This window comes from Salmo salar, chromosome 03, assembly GCF_965601325.2.
Source record: "Salmo salar chromosome 03, fSalSal1, whole genome shotgun sequence".
NCBI classification, from domain to species: Eukaryota; Metazoa; Chordata; class Actinopteri; order Salmoniformes; family Salmonidae; genus Salmo; species Salmo salar.
Genome location: NC_138293.1, coordinates 4,125,698 through 4,147,770, shown reverse-complemented (window position 1 = coordinate 4,147,770; position 22,073 = coordinate 4,125,698). Strand labels below are relative to the sequence as shown.

The 22,073-nt window shown below is 42.9% G+C and overlaps 1 protein-coding gene across 1 annotated transcript in view; it reads right to left on the bottom strand.

Moving 5' to 3' along the window:
- Positions 1-15: 15 nt before the first annotated feature.
- The window catches only part of LOC106596615 (ras-related protein Rab-12), a 33,174-nt gene continuing 11,116 nt past the window's right edge, over positions 16-22,073 (bottom strand). Inside the window, exons 3-6 of the mRNA XM_045714417.2 lie at positions 6,823-6,961; positions 4,045-4,134; positions 1,907-2,011; positions 16-1,334 (exon numbers count right to left, since the gene is read on the bottom strand). Of these exons, the coding sequence (XP_045570373.1) occupies positions 1,227-1,334; positions 1,907-2,011; positions 4,045-4,134; positions 6,823-6,961 (442 nt within the window). The 3' untranslated portion in view covers positions 16-1,226. The remainder of the gene's footprint in view (positions 1,335-1,906; positions 2,012-4,044; positions 4,135-6,822; positions 6,962-22,073) is intronic.

Genomic DNA, 22,073 nt, shown 5'->3' with positions numbered 1-22,073 from the left:
TGTGTGTGTGGTGTGTGTGTGTGTGTGTGTGTGTGTGTGTGTGTGTGTGTGTGTAACCAGGTCTCTGTATTAGTTAGTGTGTGTGTGTGTGTGTGTGTGTGTGTGTGTGTGTGTGTGTGTGTGTGTGTGTGTGTAACCATCATACAGCTCCAGAAGTAGAACTGGGAGGACGTCTATCACAGCAGACGTGTCTAAGCTCCTGGCAGGAACACCTGAGCATCCGTCCCAAATGGCATCCTATTCCCTATAAAGGCTGGTCAAAAGTGCACTATGAAGAGAATGGTGCAATTTGGGACGCACCCTCAGTCTCCCCATAATGATGCTGCTTCCGTTCTGCTGCCCCTCCGATGGTGGACAGGAGGGGTCTCAGCAGGGCTGAGGGAGGATGGTGGAGGGGTAGATGGTCTCAGCAGGGTGGAGGGAGGATGGTGGAGGGGTAGAGGGTCTCAGCAGGGTGGAGGGAGGATGGTGGAGGGGTAGAGGGTCTCAGCAGGGTTGAGGGAGGATGGTGGAGGGGTAGAGGGTCTCAGCAGGGTGGAGGGAGGATGGTGGAGGGGTAGAGGGTCTCAGCAGGGTGGAGGGAGGATGGTGGAGGGGTAGAGGGTCTCAGCAGGGTTAAGGGAGGATGGTGGAGGGGTAGAGGGTCTCAGCAGGGTGGAGGGAGGATGGTGGAGGTGGAGGGAGGATGGTGGAGAGGTAGAGGGTCTCAGCAGGGTTGAGGGAGGATGGTGGAGGGGTAGAGGGTCTCAGCAGGGTTGAGGGAGGATGGTGGAGGGGTAGAGGGTCTCAGCAGGGTGGAGGGAGGATGGTAGAGGGGTAGAGGGTCTCAGCAGGGTTAAGGGAGGATGGTGGAGGGGTAGAGGGTCTCAGCAGGGTGGAGGGAGGATGGTGGAGGGGTAGAGGGTCTCAGCAGGGTGGAGGGAGGATGGTGGAGGGGTAGAGGGTCTCAGCAGGGTTAAGGGAGGATGGTGGAGGGGTAGAGGGTCTCAGCAGGGTGGAGGGAGGATGGTGGAGGGGTAGAGGGTCTCAGCAGGGTGGAGGGAGGATGGTGGAGGGGTAGAGGGTCTCAGCAGGGTTAAGGGAGGATGGTGGAGGGGTAGAGGGTCTCAGCAGGGTTGAGGGAGGATGGTGGAGGGGTAGAGGGTCTCAGCAGGGTTGAGGGAGGATGGTGGAGGGGTAGAGGGTCTCAGCAGGGTGGAGGGAGGATGGTGGAGGGGTAAAGGGTCTCAGCAACAGCGCATGCGTGGCGGGTTGAGCTCAGGAGGAACATCTGGTTCAGGCTGCAGAGACAGGATACTGTTGGAAAGATCCCTACTGGGAATCTCCAGAGGCATCTGATGAGACAGGAAGACACAACAGAGAACAGGAAGTTGACTGTAGAAACAGAACGTCTTTATTACAGGCTGTGGTGAGTCGCACGCTGTCCAGGCACGCGCCGCTGCCAGGCACGCCGCCGCTGCCGGCACGCCGCCGCTGTCCAGGCACGCCGCCGCTGTCCAGGCTACGCCGCCGCTGCCAGGCAGCACACCCGAGACAATATTGGGAATTATAGAAAAACATTCTAGGAAATCTCCATAGGCATCTGGTGAGACAGGAAGACAGGAAGAAGACAGGAAGAAGACAGGAAGAAGACAGGAAGAAGACAGGAAGAAGACAGGAAGAAGACAGGACATCCTTCCTTGTCTGAGTCAATGCAGCAGTTGGTGTGGCAAACCAAAAAAGACTAATCACAATACTATAAAACACATTGTAGACTATTTATAGCTTAATAATATATTTACAGTTACAGGAAAATATTGATTTCCTAACAAATACTGAAGAAAAAAAATTCTTACACTGAAAATAATAAAATGTATATTTTAGTTATAGCAGAGACAACAAGAGCACCGTGAGGATTCCTACTCACCTTTGCTAGAATGTCGTCCACTAGTTTCAGAAAGCACTCTTCCACGTTAAAGTTATCCTTGGCACTAGCCTCGCAGAAACGCATCCCAGATATCCTTGCGACAAACTGCGGACAGAAACAGAACTTATGTAGTTTTTCTCCTCAATTTCAATTTTTCTCCTCAATTTCGTGATATCCAAATTGGTAGTTACAGTTTTGTCCCATCGCTGCAACTCCCCTAAGGACTCGGGAGAGGCGAAGGTCGAGAGACATGCTTCCTCTGAAACACGACCCTGCCAAGCCGCACTGCGCCTTGACACACTGGTCGCTTAACCCGGAAGCCAGCCGCACCAATGTGTCGGAGGAAACACCGTACAGCTGGCGACTGTGTCAGCTTGCCAGGCGCCCGACCCGCCACAAGGAGTCGCTAGAGCGCGATGGGACAAGGAAATCCCGGCCGGACAAACTCTCCCCTAACCCGGACGACGCTGGGCCAATTGTGCGCCGCCTCATGGGTCACGGACAGCTGTGGACACAGCCTGGGATTGAACCCGGGTCTGTAGTGACGCCTCAAGCACTGCAATGCAGTACCTTAGACCGCCGTGCCACTTGGGAGGCTCCTGACCAAACTTTAAAGCACTCAGAACTCTGGGTAATTTTCAACTGAAGGTTTTTCCATTAACTGTCAAGATTCTTCAGTGGCTCTTCAAAAGCACAATGTAAAAGTGAAAATGTCACTGCTTCCTACACATTCCTCTGATGAGGTGAGCTATTGTAACAGGAGCAAGAGCAACGTCCGTGTTTAATCTAGAGAGGAATTAACCCTTTACACTCGTGGGAATTGGCCTATATATGGATAGGGCCAAACTGAAACGTTTGTACCAGAAGAACTATAAAAGCAGATGTATAACAACGGTAGCAATTGAAAGAGAACAGTTTGGAGATAATGGGGAAATGATTCGACTAAAAAAAAGGTGAAGACGCAACAGTTCACCTGAACAGACCAGAATCCAAACATCACACTGTTGATTTTATGTGAATGTTACATTTACTGTACTTTTCACAGCGTTTATTAATAACGACATCTGAATATACTGTGATACATTCAGTGACATAAGAATATTCCTGGACAAATGTGGGGTAGGTGCAACACAAAACAACAAAAATGACTACAAGGGTTTGAGTGAGAGGACTAACTGGTGTCTCCAAGTGGACACATGACTGTCCAAAGTGTTCACAGTTTCTAAGTCATTTCAATGTAGTTTTATGACTCAAAGAAAGATCCTCCAATTATAAAAAACGTTTTTTTTTTTTAGCTCTCGTAGTTTTGCCATTGAGGAACTGAAGCAAAAGCACATTTGTCTTTTTTTTGTTTTGGAATACAGCTCTGCATCCTCACCATCACACAATTACTGTTGCTGTTTTACACAATCCTAAAAAAAAAACGGTCCATTATAAAATCACCATCTGGGTCAGGTGTGCTAGCTAAGATATAAAATACAAAAAACTTACAGTGTTAGGCTTTTGAAGAGGCACTTCAGACAAGATTGTAAATTTGGTGAGAATAGAAGTCACGAGTGCATTCTGATGTGTGGTCCGCTGCACATTGTCTTCACAATACAACAAACAGGTTTATTCTGTTTCAGGACAACCCTGGGGTTATAACAACATGTCGTCCTTGTAACTGTGGATCAAACCTAGCGATCATAAAACACGTTGATACTGTAAATGACATATTTATCAAGTGAATATTTGGACTCGTGGGTGTGTGGTTTGCTTGTCTGATATCAAAGCGGTATTTATTATAATATCTCTCAACTTCTCATCTTTCAGAATACATCGCCTCCTCTTTGATTTTCAGCGTTTCCCCCTCGCTTAGAAAACAACAAAATGTGCAAAAGTTACCCAATGAACGGGCGGGATGGGGTTCTCGCGTGGTGCTCAGGTTCAGAGCGGCTGTCAGTCAAACCCCATACAGGGCTGTGAACCGGAGAGCCTGAACTCTGACCTCATTTCCTCCCTCTAACGATTCAGGTGAGGATATCGTCGGTTATCTGATCCTAGATCAGTGTGTAACTCACCCTCTCAGCAGTCTGTTTAGTGACGATGCGGTCTGTCTCACAGTCGGTTATCTGATCCTAGATCAGTGTGTAACTCACCCTCTCAGCAGTCTGTTTAGTGACGATGCGGTCTGTCTCACAGTCCAGCTTGTTCCCCACTAGCAGCAGCTCCGCCTCTTCTGAAGCATACTGACCAATGAAAGAGGAGAGATTAGTGCAGTAGTATGACCTCTAAAAAGCATACTGACCAATGAAAGAGGAGATCAGGGATAAGTTCTGACGACACGGACAGACGGACAGAGAGACAGACGGACAGACGGACAGAGAGACAGAGAGACAGACGGACAGAGGGACAGAGGGACAGAGGGACAGACAGACAGACAGACAGACAGACAGACAGACAGACAGACAGACAGACAGACAGACAGACAGACAGACAGAGACAGACAGACAGGGTAGTCAGATGAGAAAAGTTTCGGGAGTTTCCTCCAGTACTCCCCCAACCCTGGTCCTCCAGTACTCCCCCAACCCTGGTCCTCCAGTTTCCCCCCAACCCTGGTCCTCCAGTTTCCCCCCAACCCTGGTCCTCCAGTTTCCCTCCAACCCTGGTCCTCCAGTACTCCCCCAACCCTGGTCCTCCAGTACTCCCCCAACCCTGGTCCTCCAGTACTCCCCCAACCCTGGTCCTCCAGTACCCCTCCAACCCTGGTCCTCCAGTACCCCCCAACCCTGGTCCTCCAGTACCCCCCAACCCAGGTCCTCCAGTACCCCCCAACCCAGGTCCTCCAGTACCCCTCCAACCCTGGTCCTCCAGTACCCCCCCAACCCTGGTCCTCCAGTACCCCTCCAACCCTGGTCCTCCAGTACCCCTCCAACCCTGGTCCTCCAGTACTCCCCCAACCCTGGTCCTCCAGTACCCCTCCAACCCTGGTCCTCCAGTTTCCCCCCCAACCCTGGTCCTCCAGTACCCCCCAACCCTGGTCCTCCAGTTCCCCCCCAACCCTGGTCCTCCAGTACTCCCCCAACCCTGGTCCTCCAGTTTCCCCCCAACCCTGGTCCTCCAGTACCCCCCAACCCTGGTCCTCCAGTTCCCCCCCAACCCTGGTCCTCCAGTACCCCCCAACCCTGGTCCTCCAGTTTCCCCCCAACCCTGGTCCTCCAGTACTCCCCCAACCCTGGTCCTCCAGTACTCCCCCAACCCTGGTCCTCCAGTTTCCCCCCAACCCTGGTCCTCCAGTTTCCCTCCAACCCTGGTCCTCCAGTACTCCCCCAACCCTGGTCCTCCAGTACTCCCCCAACCCTGGTCCTCCAGTACCCCTCCAACCCTGGTCCTCCAGTACTCCCCCAACCCTGGTCCTCCAGTACTCCCCCAACCCTGGTCCTCCAGTACTCCCCCAACCCTGGTCCTCCAGTACCCCTCCAACCCTGGTCCTCCAGTACCCCCCAACCCTGGTCCTCCAGTTCCCCCCCAACCCTGGTCCTCCAGTACCCCCCAACCCAGGTCCTCCAGTACCCCCCAACCCAGGTCCTCCAGTACCCCTCCAACCCTGGTCCTCCAGTACCCCCCCAACCCTGGTCCTCCAGTACCCCTCCAACCCTGGTCCTCCAGTACCCCTCCAACCCTGGTCCTCCAGTACTCCCCCAACCCTGGTCCTCCAGTACCCCTCCAACCCTGGTCCTCCAGTTTCCCCCCCAACCCTGGTCCTCCAGTACCCCCCAACCCTGGTCCTCCAGTTCCCCCCCAACCCTGGTCCTCCAGTACCCCCCAACCCTGGTCCTCCAGTTTCCCCCCAACCCTGGTCCTCCAGTACCCCCCAACCCTGGTCCTCCAGTTCCCCCCCAACCCTGGTCCTCCAGTACCCCTCCAACCCTGGTCCTCCAGTACCCCTCCAACCCTGGTCCTCCAGTACCCCTCCAACCCTGGTCCTCCAGTACTCCCCCAACCCTGGTCCTCCAGTACTCCCCCAACCCTGGTCCTCCAGTTCCAGTACCCCTCCAACCCTGGTCCTCCAGTTCCAGTACCCCTCCAACCCTGGTCCTCCAGTACCCCTCCAACCCTGGTCCTCCAGTACTCCCCCAACCCTGGTCCTCCAGTACTCCCCCAACCCTGGTCCTCCAGTACTCCCCCAACCCTGGTCCTCCAGTACTCCCCCAACCCTGGTCCTCCAGTACTCCCCCAACCCTGGTCCTCCAGTACCCCCCCCAACCCTGGTCCTCCAGTTTCCCCCCAACCCTGGTCCTCCAGTTTCCCCCCAACCCTGGTCCTCCAGTTTCCCCCCAACCCTGGTCCTCCAGTACTCCCCCAACCCTGGTCCTCCAGTACCCCTCCAACCCTGGTCCTCCAGTACCCCCCCAACCCTGGTCCTCCAGTACCCCTCCAACCCTGGTCCTCCAGTACCCCTCCAACCCTGGTCCTCCAGTACCCCTCCAACCCTGGTCCTCCAGTACCCCTCCAACCCTGGTCCTCCAGTACCCCTCCAACCCTGGTCCTCCAGTACTCCCCCAACCCTGGTCCTCCAGTACCCCCCCAACCCTGGTCCTCCAGTACCCCCCCAACCCTGGTCCTCCAGTACCCCCCCAACCCTGGTCCTCCAGTACCCCCCCAACCCTGGTCCTCCACTACCCCCCCCAACCCTGGTCCTCCACTACCCCCCCCAACCCTGGTCCTCCAGTTTCCCCCCAACCCTGGTCCTCCAGTTTCCCCCCAACCCTGGTCCTCCAGTTTCCCCCCAACCCTGGTCCTCCAGTTTCCCCCCAACCGGGGTAACTGTAGGACCAGGGTTGGGAAACGCTGCTCTACTACATTAGGATTGTAAAACTCACTCTCTGAAAACCCACCAAACTAACAAAAGCTGTTCCAAGAGTTTTTAGTCTGACCTTGTCGATCATCTTCATCCACTTGGGAAGGTCATCGAACGTTTCCTGCTTGGTGATGTCATAGACCAGTACTATTCCCTTGGCCCCACGGTAGTAGGCTGAGGTTATACTGTTGAACCTCTCCTGACCTGCTGTATCCCTGGAGGTACAGGACACACATCACATATCAGACTGGATCCATGAGTTAGAGACGGGACACATCACAGACTGGATCCATGAGTTAGAGACAGGACACATCACATATCAGACTGGATCCATTAGAATCAGGAGGTTTTCCAGGCCATCTGTCCTGACTGACGAATTAGGGCCAGGAGGTTTTCCAGGCCATCTGTCCTGACTGACGAATTAGGGCCAGGAGGTTTTCCAGGCCATCTGTCCTGACTGACGAATTAGGGCCAGGAGGTTTTCCAGACCATCTGTCCTGAATGACGAATTAGGGCCAGGAGGTTTTCCAGACCATCTGTCCTACCTTTATTTAACTTGGCAAGTCAGTTAAGAACAAATTCTTATTTACAATGACGACCTACACCGGACAAACCCGGACGACGCTGGGCCAAGTGTGCGCCACCCTACGTGACTCCCAATCACGGCCTGGATGTGATACAGCCTACAATTCGAACCAGGGACTGTAGTGACGCCTCTTGCACTGAGATGCAGTGCCTTGGAGCGCTGCGCCACTCGGGGCGGGGCCCATGTCACATGGGCAGGAAGGAAAACTCCTGTATCTGCAGAAGCTCATATATGATTTATTTAAAACTTGCCTGATGATTAGTCTACTGAATTATAAAGTTTGATCTAAATCATTTTAAAATCTGTTTTTTCTTCTCAGACAGAACGATTATCATCTGTTGATCAAACTACTTTACTCGTCAGTAAAAAAAGAGAATAATTAAAGTGAACCAAAGATGGCCCATGATAAGAATGACGGACCCCCCAACAGGTTTCATCAGTTTGTATAGATATTCATATACAAAGCTAAGAAAGGATGGAACTTCATGTAAATTTGATTTCCATTCGTAAACTTTAAAATCTAACCAGCTACAGAGCAGAGGTAAATATTTGCCTATATAATTTATTACAATGTTCTCTCTAATCTGCATGCACAGCAGGCCAAGACTGGCGTGCACCTCCTCCAGAACTACCCAGCAGTAGGCCAAGACTGGCGTGCACCTCCTCCAGAACTACCCAGCAGTAGGCCAAGACTGGCGTGCACCTCCTCCAGAACTACCCAGCAGTAGGCCAAGACTGGCGTGCACCTCCTCCAGAACTACCCAGCAGTAGGCCAAGACTGGCGTGCACCTCCTCCAGAACTACCCAGCAGTAGGCCAAGACTGGCATGCACCTCCTCCAGAACTACCCAGCAGTAGGCCAAGACTGGCATGCACCTCCTCCAGAACTACCCAGCAGTAGGCCAAGACTGGCATGCACCTCCTCCAGAACTACCCAGCAGTAGGCCAAGACTGGCATGCACCTCCACCAGAACTACCTAGCACAAATATCAGCCCAAAGAGAGAAGCATGAGATTGAACTTCACTCAATTTTCAAGAGCAGTGGTCACCAACCGGTGGAACGTGATTGACTGGTCCATCTCTAAGGCCTTCCTAGTCGATCTCCATCTCTAAGACCTTCCTAGTCGATCTCCATCTCTAAGGCCTTCCTAGTCGATCTCCATCTCTAAGGCCTTCCTAGTCGATCTCTAAGGCCTTCCTAGTCGATCTCTAAGGCCTTCCTAGTCGATCTCCATCTCTAAGACCTTCCTAGTCGATCTCCATCTCTAAGACCTTCCTAGTCGATCTCCATCTCTAAGGCCTTCCTAGTCGATCTCCATCTCTAAGGCCTTCCTAGTCGATCTCCATCTCTAAGGCCTTCCTAGTCGATCTCCATCTCTAAGACCTTCCTAGTCGATCTCCATCTCTAAGGCCTTCCTAGTCGATCTCCATCTCTAAGGCCTTCCTAGTCGATCTCCATCTCTAAGACCTTCCTAGTCGATCTCCATCTCTAAGGCCTTCCTAGTCGATCTCCATCTCTAAGGCCTTCCTAGTCGATCTCCATCTCTAAGACCTTCCTAGTCGATCTCCATCTCTAAGGCCTTCCTAGTCGATCTCCATCTCTAAGACCTTCCTAGTCGATCTCTAAGGCCTTCCTAGTCGATCTCCATCTCTAAGACCTTCCTAGTCGATCTCCATCTCTAAGGCCTTCCTAGTCGATCTCCATCTCTAAGACCTTCCTAGTCGATCTCCATCTCTAAGGCCTTCCTAGTCGATCTCCATCTCTAAGACCTTCCTAGTCGATCTCCATCTCTAAGACCTTCCTAGTCGATCTCCATCTCTAAGGCCTTCCTAGTCGATCTCCATCTCTAAGGCCTTCCTAGTCGATCTCCATCTCTAAGGCCTTCCTAGTCGATCTCCATCTCTAAGGCCTTCCTAGTCGATCTCCATCTCTAAGGCCTTCCTAGTCGATCTCCATCTCTAAGACCTTCCTAGTCGATCTCCATCTCTAAGACCTTCCTAGTCGATCTCCATCTCTAAGACCTTCCTAGTCGATCTCCATCTCTAAGGCCTTCCTAGTCGATCTCCATCTCTAAGGCCTTCCTAGTCGATCTCTAAGGCCTTCCTAGTCGATCTCTAAGGCCTTCCTAGTCGATCTCCAATCATTTCTGTTAAAACATCCAACGATATAGCCTCGTGTTCCTACTTTGTTTTATTTCGTCTCGGGGCTGTTGGCGGTTGGTGAACCCGATTCAGCTTCCCTGAGCGCTGGGTAGGCCAACTGTCGCCATTTTGAACAATTTCATGTGTCTAAAAAGATACACATTTTTCCTTCCCGCCGGGCCCAGAAAGCAAATCAAGTGCAGTATAGGCCTACCGCTGGCCAATCGGATGTCTCAGATGACCGTGTCTGCAGTAACGTAGCAACCATAAAAGAAAGTTACAGCAAAATTGATACTGTGAGATTTCAAAATGTTTAAAACCACGACTAGAGAGAGACTGTCAATGAATACAGTAAAGAGCTGCTGTTTTTATTAATGAGTTCATGTTTAAGTTGTTACTCAGCACTGTCAACACCTTGTATTCAACACTTCTATAAGAAATAAAATGTACGTTCTTCCTATTTCCACTCAGCGCTACAACAAGCACTGCAGCAGTAATGAATGAGTAGGAAAGTGTATCTATAGGCTTGTATTGTTGTTGTTGTTATTATTAGTGGCTTGGGTCTATAGGCTTGTGTTGTTGTTGTTATTATTAGTGGCTTGGGTCTATAGGCTTGTATTGTTGTTGTTATTATTAGTGGCTTGGGTCTATAGGCTTGTATTGTTGTTGTTGTTATTATTAGTGGCTTGGGTCTATAGGCTTGTATTGTTGTTGTTGTTATGATTAGTGGCTTGGGTCTATAGGCTTGTATTGTTGTTGTTATTATTAGTGGCTTGGGTCTATAGGCTTGTATTGTTGTTGTTATTATTAGTGGCTTGGGTCTATAGGCTTGTATTGTTGTTGTTGTTATTATTAGTGGCTTGGGTCTATAGGCTTGTATTGTTGTTGTTATTATTAGTGGCTTGGGTCTATAGGCTTGTATTGTTGTTGTTATTATTAGTGGCTTGGGTCTATAGGCTTGTATTGTTGTTGTTATTATTAGTGGCTTGGGTCTATAGGCTTGTATTGTTGTTGTTGTTATTATTAGTGGCTTGGGTCTATAGGCTTGTGTTGTTGTTGTTATGATTAGTGGCTTGGGTCTATAGGCTTGTATTGTTGTTGTTGTTATTATTAGTGGCTTGGGTCTATAGGCTTGTATTGTTGTTGTTGTTATTATTAGTGGCTTGGGTCTATAGGCTTGTATTGTTGTTGTTGTTATTATTAGTGGCTTGGGTCTATAGGCTTGTATTGTTGTTGTTGTTATTATTAGTGGCTTGGGTCTATAGGCTTGTATTGTTGTTGTTGTTATTATTAGTGGCTTGGGTCTATAGGCTTGTATTGTTGTTGTTGTTATTAGTGGCTTGGGTCTATAGGCTTGTATTGTTGTTGTTGTTATTATTAGTGGCTTGGGTCTATAGGCTTGTATTGTTGTTGTTATTATTAGTGGCTTGGGTCTATAGGCTTGTATTGTTGTTGTTGTTATTATTGGCTTGGGTCTATAGGCTTGTATTGTTGTTGTTGTTATTATTAGTGGCTTGGGTCTATAGGCTTGTATTGTTGTTGTTATTATTAGTGGCTTGGGTCTATAGGCTTGTATTATTGTTGTTGTTATTATTAGTGGCTTGGGTCTATAGGCTTGTATTGTTGTTGTTATGATTAGTGGCTTGGGTCTATAGGCTTGTATTGTTGTTGTTGTTATGATTAGTGGCTTGGGTCTATAGGCTTGTATTGTTGTTGTTGTTATTATTAGTGGCTTGGGTCTATAGGCTTGTATTGTTGTTGTTGTTATTATTAGTGGCTTGGGTCTATAGGCTTGTATTGTTGTTGTTGTTATTATTAGTGGCTTGGGTCTATAGGCTTGTATTGTTGTTGTTGTTATTATTAGTGGCTTGGGTCTATAGGCTTGTATTGTTGTTGTTGTTATTATTAGTGGCTTGGGTCTATAGGCTTGTATTGTTGTTGTTATTATTAGTGGCTTGGGTCTATAGGCTTGTATTGTTGTTGTTATTATTAGTGGCTTGGGTCTATAGGCTTGTATTGTTGTTGTTGTTATTATTATTAGTGGCTTGGGTCTATAGGCTTGTATTGTTGTTGTTGTTATTATTAGTGGCTTGGGTCTATAGGCTTGTATTGTTGTTGTTGTTATTATTAGTGGCTTGGGTCTATAGGCTTGTATTGTTGTTGTTGTTATTATTAGTGGCTTGGGTCTATAGGCTTGTATTGTTGTTGTTGTTATTATTAGTGGCTTGGGTCTATAGGCTTGTATTGTTGTTGTTTTTATTATTAGTGGCTTGGGTCTATAGGCTTGTATTGTTGTTGTTGTTATTATTAGTGGCTTGGGTCTATAGGCTTGTATTGTTGTTGTTATTATTAGTGGCTTGGGTCTATAGGCTTGTATTGTTGTTGTTGTTATTATTAGTGGCTTGGGTCTATAGGCTTGTATTGTTGTTGTTGTTATTATTATTAGTGGCTTGGGTCTATAGGCTTGTATTGTTGTTGTTGTTATTATTATTAGTGGCTTGGGTCTATAGGCTTGTATTGTTGTTGTTGTTATTATTAGTGGCTTGGGTCTATAGGCTTGTATTGTTGTTGTTGTTGTTGTTGTTGTTATTAGTGGCTTGGGTCTATAGGCTTGTATTGTTGTTGTTGTTATTATTAGTGGCTTGGGTCTATAGGCTTGTATTGTTGTTGTTGTTATTATTAGTGGCTTGGGTCTATAGGCTTGTATTGTTGTTGTTGTTGTTATTATTAGTGGCTTGGGTCTATAGGCTTGTATTGTTGTTGTTGTTATTATTATTAGTGGCTTGGGTCTATAGGCTTGTATTGTTGTTGTTGTTATTATTAGTGGCTTGGGTCTATAGGCTTGTATTGTTGTTGTTGTTGTTATTATTAGTGGCTTGGGTCTATAGGCTTGTATTGTTGTTGTTGTTGTTATTATTAGTGGCTTGGGTCTATAGGCTTGTATTGTTGTTGTTATGATTAGTGGCTTGGGTCTATAGGCTTGTATTGTTGTTGTTATTATTAGTGGCTTGGGTCTATAGGCTTGTATTGTTGTTGTTATGATTAGTGGCTTGGGTCTATAGGCTTGTATTGTTGTTATGATTAGTGGCTTGGGTCTATAGGCTTGTATTGTTGTTGTTATTATTAGTGGCTTGGGTCTATAGGCTTGTATTGTTGTTGTTGTTATTATTAGTGGCTTGGGTCTATAGGCTTGTATTGTTGTTGTTGTTATTATTAGTGGCTTGGGTCTATAGGCTTGTATTGTTGTTGTTATTATTATTAGTGGCTTGGGTCTATAGGCTTGTATTGTTGTTGTTGTTATTATTAGTGGCTTGGGTCTATAGGCTTGTGTTGTTGTTGTTATGATTAGTGGCTTGGGTCTATAGGCTTGTATTGTTGTTGTTGTTATTATTAGTGGCTTGGGTCTATAGGCTTGTATTGTTGTTGTTGTTATTATTAGTGGCTTGGGTCTATAGGCTTGTATTGTTGTTGTTGTTATTATTAGTGGCTTGGGTCTATAGGCTTGTATTGTTGTTGTTGTTATTATTAGTGGCTTGGGTCTATAGGCTTGTATTGTTGTTGTTGTTGTTATTATTAGTGGCTTGGGTCTATAGGCTTGTATTGTTGTTGTTGTTATTATTAGTGGCTTGGGTCTATAGGCTTGTATTGTTGTTGTTGTTATTATTAGTGGCTTGGGTCTATAGGCTTGTATTGTTGTTGTTGTTATTATTAGTGGCTTGGGTCTATAGGCTTGTATTGTTGTTGTTGTTATTATTAGTGGCTTGGGTCTATAGGCTTGTATTGTTGTTGTTGTTGTTATGTATTAGTGGCTTGGGTCTATAGGCTTGTATTGTTGTTGTTGTTTTATTATTAGTGGCTTGGGTCTATAGGCTTGTATTGTTGTTGTTGTTATTATTAGTGGCTTGGGTCTATAGGCTTGTATTGTTGTTGTTGTTATTATTAGTGGCTTGGGTCTATAGGCTTGTATTGTTGTTGTTGTTATTATTAGTGGCTTGGGTCTATAGGCTTGTATTGTTGTTGTTGTTATTATTAGTGGCTTGGGTCTATAGGCTTGTATTGTTGTTGTTGTTGTTATTATTAGTGGCTTGGGTCTATAGGCTTGTATTGTTGTTGTTGTTTTATTATTAGTGGCTTGGGTCTATAGGCTTGTATTGTTGTTGTTGTTATTATTAGTGGCTTGGGTCTATAGGCTTGTATTGTTGTTGTTGTTATTATTAGTGGCTTGGGTCTATAGGCTTGTATTGTTGTTGTTGTTATTATTAGTGGCTTGGGTCTATAGGCTTGTATTGTTGTTGTTATTATTAGTGGCTTGGGTCTATAGGCTTGTATTGTTGTTGTTGTTATTATTAGTGGCTTGGGTCTATAGGCTTGTATTGTTGTTGTTGTTATTATTAGTGGCTTGGGTCTATAGGCTTGTATTGTTGTTGTTGTTGTTATTATTAGTGGCTTGGGTCTATAGGCTTGTATTGTTGTTGTTGTTGTTATTATTAGTGGCTTGGGTCTATAGGCTTGTATTGTTGTTGTTGTTATTATTAGTGGCTTGGGTCTATAGGCTTGTATTGTTGTTGTTGTTATTATTAGTGGCTTGGGTCTATAGGCTTGTATTGTTGTTGTTGTTTTTTATTAGTGGCTTGGGTCTATAGGCTTGTATTGTTGTTGTTGTTATTATTAGTGGCTTGGGTCTATAGGCTTGTATTGTTGTTGTTGTTATTATTAGTGGCTTGGGTCTATAGGCTTGTATTGTTGTTGTTGTTATTATTAGTGGCTTGGGTCTATAGGCTTGTATTGTTGTTGTTGTTATTATTAGTGGCTTGGGTCTATAGGCTTGTATTGTTGTTATATTAGTGGCTTGGGTCTATAGGCTTGTATTGTTGTTGTTATTATTAGTGGCTTGGGTCTATAGGCTTGTATTGTTGTTGTTGTTATTATTAGTGGCTTGGGTCTATAGGCTTGTATTGTTGTTGTTGTTATTATTAGTGGCTTGGGTCTATAGGCTTGTATTGTTGTTGTTGTTATTATTATTAGTGGCTTGGGTCTATAGGCTTGTATTGTTGTTGTTGTTATTATTAGTGGCTTGGGTCTATAGGCTTGTATTGTTGTTGTTGTTGTTATTAGTGGCTTGGGTCTATAGGCTTGTATTGTTGTTGTTGTTATTATTAGTGGCTTGGGTCTATAGGCTTGTATTGTTGTTGTTGTTATTATTAGTGGCTTGGGTCTATAGGCTTGTATTGTTGTTGTTGTTGTTATTATTAGTGGCTTGGGTCTATAGGCTTGTATTGTTGTTGTTATTATTAGTGGCTTGGGTCTATAGGCTTGTATTGTTGTTGTTGTTATTATTAGTGGCTTGGGTCTATAGGCTTGTATTGTTGTTGTTGTTTTATTATTAGTGGCTTGGGTCTATAGGCTTGTATTGTTGTTGTTGTTGTTATTATTAGTGGCTTGGGTCTATAGGCTTGTATTGTTGTTGTTGTTATTATTAGTGGCTTGGGTCTATAGGCTTGTATTGTTGTTGTTGTTATTATTAGTGGCTTGGGTCTATAGGCTTGTATTGTTGTTGTTATTATTAGTGGCTTGGGTCTATAGGCTTGTATTGTTGTTGTTATGATTAGTGGCTTGGGTCTATAGGCTTGTATTGTTGTTGTTGATTATTAGTGGCTTGGGTCTATAGGCTTGTATTGTTGTTGTTGATTATTAGTGGCTTGGGTCTATAGGCTTGTATTGTTGTTGTTGTTATTATTAGTGGCTTGGGTCTATAGGCTTGTATTGTTGTTGTTATTATTAGTGGCTTGGGTCTATAGGCTTGTATTGTTGTTGTTGTTATTATTAGTGGCTTGGGTCTATAGGCTTGTATTGTTGTTGTTGTTATTATTAGTGGCTTGGGTCTATAGGCTTGTATTGTTGTTGTTGTTATTATTAGTGGCTTGGGTCTATAGGCTTGTATTGTTGTTGTTGATTATTAGTGGCTTGGGTCTATAGGCTTGTATTGTTGTTGTTATTATTAGTGGCTTGGGTCTATAGGCTTGTATTGTTGTTGTTGTTATTATTAGTGGCTTGGGTCTATAGGCTTGTATTGTTGTTGTTGTTATTATTAGTGGCTTGGGTCTATAGGCTTGTATTGTTGTTGTTGTTATTATTAGTGGCTTGGGTCTATAGGCTTGTATTGTTGTTGTTGTTATTATTAGTGGCTTGGGTCTATAGGCTTGTATTGTTGTTGTTGTTATTATTAGTGGCTTGGGTCTATAGGCTTGTATTGTTGTTGTTGTTATTATTAGTGGCTTGGGTCTATAGGCTTGTATTGTTGTTGTTGTTATTATTAGTGGCTTGGGTCTATAGGCTTGTATTGTTGTTGTTGTTGTTATTAGTGGCTTGGGTCTATAGGCTTGTATTGTTGTTGTTGTTATTATTAGTGGCTTGGGTCTATAGGCTTGTATTGTTGTTGTTGTTATTATTAGTGGCTTGGGTCTATAGGCTTGTATTGTTGTTGTTGTTATTATTAGTGGCTTGGGTCTATAGGCTTGTATTGTTGTTGTTGTTATTATTAGTGGCTTGGGTCTATAGGCTTGTATTGTTGTTGTTGTTATTATTAGTGGCTTGGGTCTATAGGCTTGTATTGTTGTTGTTGTTATTATTAGTGGCTTGGGTCTATAGGCTTGTATTGTTGTTGTTGTTATTATTAGTGGCTTGGGTCTATAGGCTTGTATTGTTGTTGTTGTTATTATTAGTGGCTTGGGTCTATAGGCTTGTATTGTTGTTGTTGTTATTATTAGTGGCTTGGGTCTATAGGCTTGTATTGTTGTTGTTGTTATTATTAGTGGCTTGGGTCTATAGGCTTGTATTGTTGTTGTTGATTATTAGTGGCTTGGGTCTATAGGCTTGTATTGTTGTTGTTATTATTAGTGGCTTGGGTCTATAGGCTTGTATTGTTGTTGTTATTATTAGTGGCTTGGGTCTATAGGCTTGTATTGTTGTTGTTGTTATTATTAGTGGCTTGGGTCTATAGGCTTGTAGTTGTTGTTGTTATTATTAGTGGCTTGGGTCTATAGGCTTGTATTGTTGTTGTTGTTATTATTAGTGGCTTGGGTCTATAGGCTTGTATTGTTGTTGTTGTTATTATTAGTGGCTTGGGTCTATAGGCTTGTATTGTTGTTGTTGTTATTATTAGTGGCTTGGGTCTATAGGCTTGTATTGTTGTTGTTGTTATTATTAGTGGCTTGGGTCTATAGGCTTGTATTGTTGTTGTTGTTATTATTAGTGGCTTGGGTCTATAGGCTTGTATTGTTGTTGTTGTTATTATTAGTGGCTTGGGTCTATAGGCTTGTATTGTTGTTGTTGTTATTATTAGTGGCTTGGGTCTATAGGCTTGTATTGTTGTTGTTGTTATTATTAGTGGCTTGGGTCTATAGGCTTGTATTGTTGTTGTTGTTATTATTAGTGGCTTGGGTCTATAGGCTTGTATTGTTGTTGTTATTATTAGTGGCTTGGGTCTATAGGCTTGTATTGTTGTTGTTGTTATTATTAGTGGCTTGGGTCTATAGGCTTGTATTGTTGTTGTTGTTTTATTATTAGTGGCTTGGGTCTATAGGCTTGTATTGTTGTTGTTGTTATTATTAGTGGCTTGGGTCTATAGGCTTGTATTGTTGTTGTTGATTATTAGTGGCTTGGGTCTATAGGCTTGTATTGTTGTTGTTATTATTAGTGGCTTGGGTCTATAGGCTTGTATTGTTGTTGTTGTTATTATTAGTGGCTTGGGTCTATAGGCTTGTATTGTTGTTGTTATTATTAGTGGCTTGGGTCTATAGGCTTGTATTGTTGTTGTTGTTATTATTAGTGGCTTGGGTCTATAGGCTTGTATTGTTGTTGTTGTTATTATTAGTGGCTTGGGTCTATAGGCTTGTATTGTTGTTGTTGTTATTATTAGTGGCTTGGGTCTATAGGCTTGTATTGTTGTTGTTGTTATTATTAGTGGCTTGGGTCTATAGGCTTGTATTGTTGTTGTTGTTGTTATTATTAGTGGCTTGGGTCTATAGGCTTGTATTGTTGTTGTTATTATTAGTGGCTTGGGTCTATAGGCTTGTATTGTTGTTGTTGTTATTATTAGTGGCTTGGGTCTATAGGCTTGTATTGTTGTTGTTGTTATTATTAGTGGCTTGGGTCTATAGGCTTGTATTGTTGTTGTTGTTATTATTAGTGGCTTGGGTCTATAGGCTTGTATTGTTGTTGTTGTTATTATTAGTGGCTTGGGTCTATAGGCTTGTATTGTTGTTGTTGTTGTTATTAGTGGCTTGGGTCTATAGGCTTGTATTGTTGTTGTTGTTATTATTAGTGGCTTGGGTCTATAGGCTTGTATTGTTGTTGTTATGATTAGTGGCTTGGGTCTATAGGCTTGTATTGTTGTTGTTGTTATTATTAGTGGCTTGGGTCTATAGGCTTGTATTGTTGTTGTTGTTATTATTAGTGGCTTGGGTCTATAGGCTTGTATTGTTGTTGTTGTTATTATTAGTGGCTTGGGTCTATAGGCTTGTATTGTTGTTGTTGTTATTATTAGTGGCTTGGGTCTATAGGCTTGTATTGTTGTTGTTGTTATTATTAGTGGCTTGGGTCTATAGGCTTGTATTGTTGTTGTTGATTATTAGTGGCTTGGGTCTATAGGCTTGTATTGTTGTTGTTGTTGTTATTATTAGTGGCTTGGGTCTATAGGCTTGTATTGTTGTTGTTGTTATTATTATTAGTGGCTTGGGTCTATAGGCTTGTATTGTTGTTGTTGTTATTATTATTAGTGGCTTGGGTCTATAGGCTTGTATTGTTGTTGTTGTTGTTATTAGTGGCTTGGGTCTATAGGCTTGTATTGTTGTTGTTATTATTAGTGGCTTGGGTCTATAGGCTTGTATTGTTGTTGTTGTTATTATTAGTGGCTTGGGTCTATAGGCTTGTATTGGTTGTTGTTGTTATTATTAGTGGCTTGGGTCTATAGGCTTGTATTGTTGTTGTTGTTATTATTAGTGGCTTGGGTCTATAGGCTTGTATTGTTGTTGTTATGATTAGTGGCTTGGGTCTATAGGCTTGTATTGTTGTTGTTATGATTAGTGGCTTGGGTCTATAGGCTTGTATTGTTGTTGTTGTTATTATTAGTGGCTTGGGTCTATAGGCTTGTATTGTTGTTGTTATTATTAGTGGCTTGGGTCTATAGGCTTGTATTGTTGTTGTTATTATTAGTGGCTTGGGTCTATAGGCTTGTATTGTTGTTGTTATTATTAGTGGCTTGGGTCTATAGGCTTGTATTGTTGTTGTTATTATTAGTGGCTTGGGTCTATAGGCTTGTATTGTTGTTGTTATTATTAGTGGCTTGGGTCTATAGGCTTGTATTGTTGTTGTTATTATTAGTGGCTTGGGTCTATAGGCTTGTATTGTTGTTGTTATTATTAGTGGCTTGGGTCTATAGGCTTGTATTGTTGTTGTTGTTATTATTAGTGGCTTGGGTCTATAGGCTTGTAGTTGTTGTTGTTATTATTAGTGGCTTGGGTCTATAGGCTTGTATTGTTGTTGTTGTTATTATTAGTGGCTTGGGTCTATAGGCTTGTATTGTTGTTGTTGTTATTATTAGTGGCTTGGGTCTATAGGCTTGTATTGTTGTTGTTGTTATTATTAGTGGCTTGGGTCTATAGGCTTGTATTGTTGTTGTTGTTATTATTAGTGGCTTGGGTCTATAGGCTTGTATTGTTGTTGTTGTTATTATTAGTGGCTTGGGTCTATAGGCTTGTATTGTTGTTGTTGTTATTATTAGTGGCTTGGGTCTATAGGCTTGTATTGTTGTTGTTGTTATTATTAGTGGCTTGGGTCTATAGGCTTGTATTGTTGTTGTTATTATTAGTGGCTTGGGTCTATAGGCTTGTATTGTTGTTGTTGTTATTATTAGTGGCTTGGGTCTATAGGCTTGTATTGTTGTTGTTGTTATTATTAGTGGCTTGGGTCTATAGGCTTGTATTGTTGTTGTTGTTGATTATTATTAGTGGCTTGGGTCTATAGGCTTGTATTGTTGTTGTTGTTGTTGTTATTATTAGTGGCTTGGGTCTATAGGCTTGTATTGTTGTTGTTATTATTAGTGGCTTGGGTCTATAGGCTTGTATTGTTGTTGTTGTTATTATTAGTGGCTTGGGTCTATAGGCTTGTATTGTTGTTGTTGTTATTATTATTAGTGGCTTGGGTCTACAGGCTTGTATTGTTGTTGTTGTTATTATTAGTGGCTTGGGTCTATAGGCTTGTATTGTTGTTGTTGTTATTATTAGTGGCTTGGGTCTATAGGCTTGTATTGTTGTTGTTGTTATTATTAGTGGCTTGGGTCTATAGGCTTGTATTGTTGTTGTTATTATTAGTGGCTTGGGTCTATAGGCTTGTATTGTTGTTGTTGTTGTTATTATTAGTGGCTTGGGTCTATAGGCTTGTATTGTTGTTGTTGTTGTTATTATTATTAGTGGCTTGGGTCTATAGGCTTGTATTGTTGTTGTTATTATTAGTGGCTTGGGTCTATAGGCTTGTATTGTTGTTGTTGTTATTATTAGTGGCTTGGGTCTATAGGCTTGTATTGTTGTTGTTGTTATTATTAGTGGCTTGGGTCTATAGGCTTGTATTGTTGTTGTTGTTATTATTAGTGGCTTGGGTCTATAGGCTTGTATTGTTGTTGTTGTTATTATTAGTGGCTTGGGTCTATAGGCTTGTATTGTTGTTGTTGTTATTATTAGTGGCTTGGGTCTATAGGCTTGTATTGTTGTTGTTGTTATTATTAGTGGCTTGGGTCTATAGGCTTGTATTGTTGTTGTTGTTATTATTAGTGGCTTGGGTCTATAGGCTTGTATTGTTGTTGTTGTTGATTATTAGTGGCTTGGGTCTATAGGCTTGTATTGTTGTTGTTGTTATTAATAGTGGCTTGGGTCTATAGGCTTGTATTGTTGTTGTTGTTATTATTAGTGGCTTGGGTCTATAGGCTTGTATTGTTGTTGTTGTTGTTATTATTAGTGGCTTGGGTCTATAGGCTTGTATTGTTGTTGTTGTTATTATTAGTGGCTTGGGTCTATAGGCTTGTATTGTTGTTGTTGTTATTATTAGTGGCTTGGGTCTATAGGCTTGTATTGTTGTTGTTGTTATTATTAGTGGCTTGGGTCTATAGGCTTGTATTGTTGTTGTTGTTATTATTAGTGGCTTGGGTCTATAGGCTTGTATTGTTGTTGTTGTTATTATTAGTGGCTTGGGTCTATAGGCTTGTATTGTTGTTGTTATTATTAGTGGCTTGGGTCTATAGGCTTGTATTGTTGTTGTTATTATTAGTGGCTTGGGTCTATAGGCTTGTATTGTTGTTGTTATTATTAGTGGCTTGGGTCTATAGGCTTGTATTGTTGTTGTTGTTATTATTAGTGGCTTGGGTCTATAGGCTTGTATTGTTGTTGTTGTTATTATTAGTGGCTTGGGTCTATAGGCTTGTATTGTTGTTGTTGTTATTATTAGTGGCTTGGGTCTATAGGCTTGTATTGTTGTTGTTGTTATTATTAGTGGCTTGGGTCTATAGGCTTGTATTGTTGTTGTTATTATTATTAGTGGCTTGGGTCTATAGGCTTGTATTGTTGTTGTTGTTATTATTAGTGGCTTGGGTCTATAGGCTTGTATTGTTGTTGTTGTTATTATTAGTGGCTTGGGTCTATAGGCTTGTATTGTTGTTGTTATTATTATTAGTGGCTTGGGTCTATAGGCTTGCAACCTGTATGGCGCGGCTGTCAACATTTCTGTCCTCAGATGAAACTGGTATATTTTTCTATTTGTGCCAGTTTCTTTCAGCCAATTTGTATCTTTAATATAACAAGTTCCCTACCTTCTCCCTTTTCCACTTACCTTTTTTATGGTAGTGCTGCAATCAGTTGGTTGTAAATTTGGATTGAGTAGATATTCCCATATATTTTCAATAACTGCATATGCAACATAACTCCATTACTATTTATAATATCATTAATAAATATAATACCATTTTTAAAAAAAGAATCCATAAAGATTTTTAATTAAATCAATATATTTGAGTTTAACCATAATATTTGTTGTATCTTTTCCGGAGGATAAAAGTGAAATTGTAACCAGCTTTGTACGGCTCGTCAAATATTAAAATCATTTTAACCCCCCAAAACTCATATTCATTATATTAAAAGAGGCACGTTTAATTTTGTCTGGATTAGCATTCCAAAATAAAATGTTATATTTTTTTGCTCATATGATTTTAAAAACGAATCATCCGGAGAAGGCAATGCCAATAGTAAGTTAGTAAACTGGGACCAAAGAGTTAATCAACGTAATTTTTCCATAAATAGATAATTATTTACCTCTCCATGGTTTGAGAATCTTATCTATTTTTGCTAACTTTCTATTGAAATGAATTGTGGTAAATTCATTTATATTTTTTGAGATGTGAATACCAAGTATATCTACTTCACCATCCGCCCATTTTATTGGTAAACTGCAAGGTAGTGTAAACACTGTATTTTTTAACGGTCCAATACGTAATATGGTACACCTGTCATAATTAGGCTTTAGTCCAGAGAGGCTAGAAAAGTGATTAAGATCTTA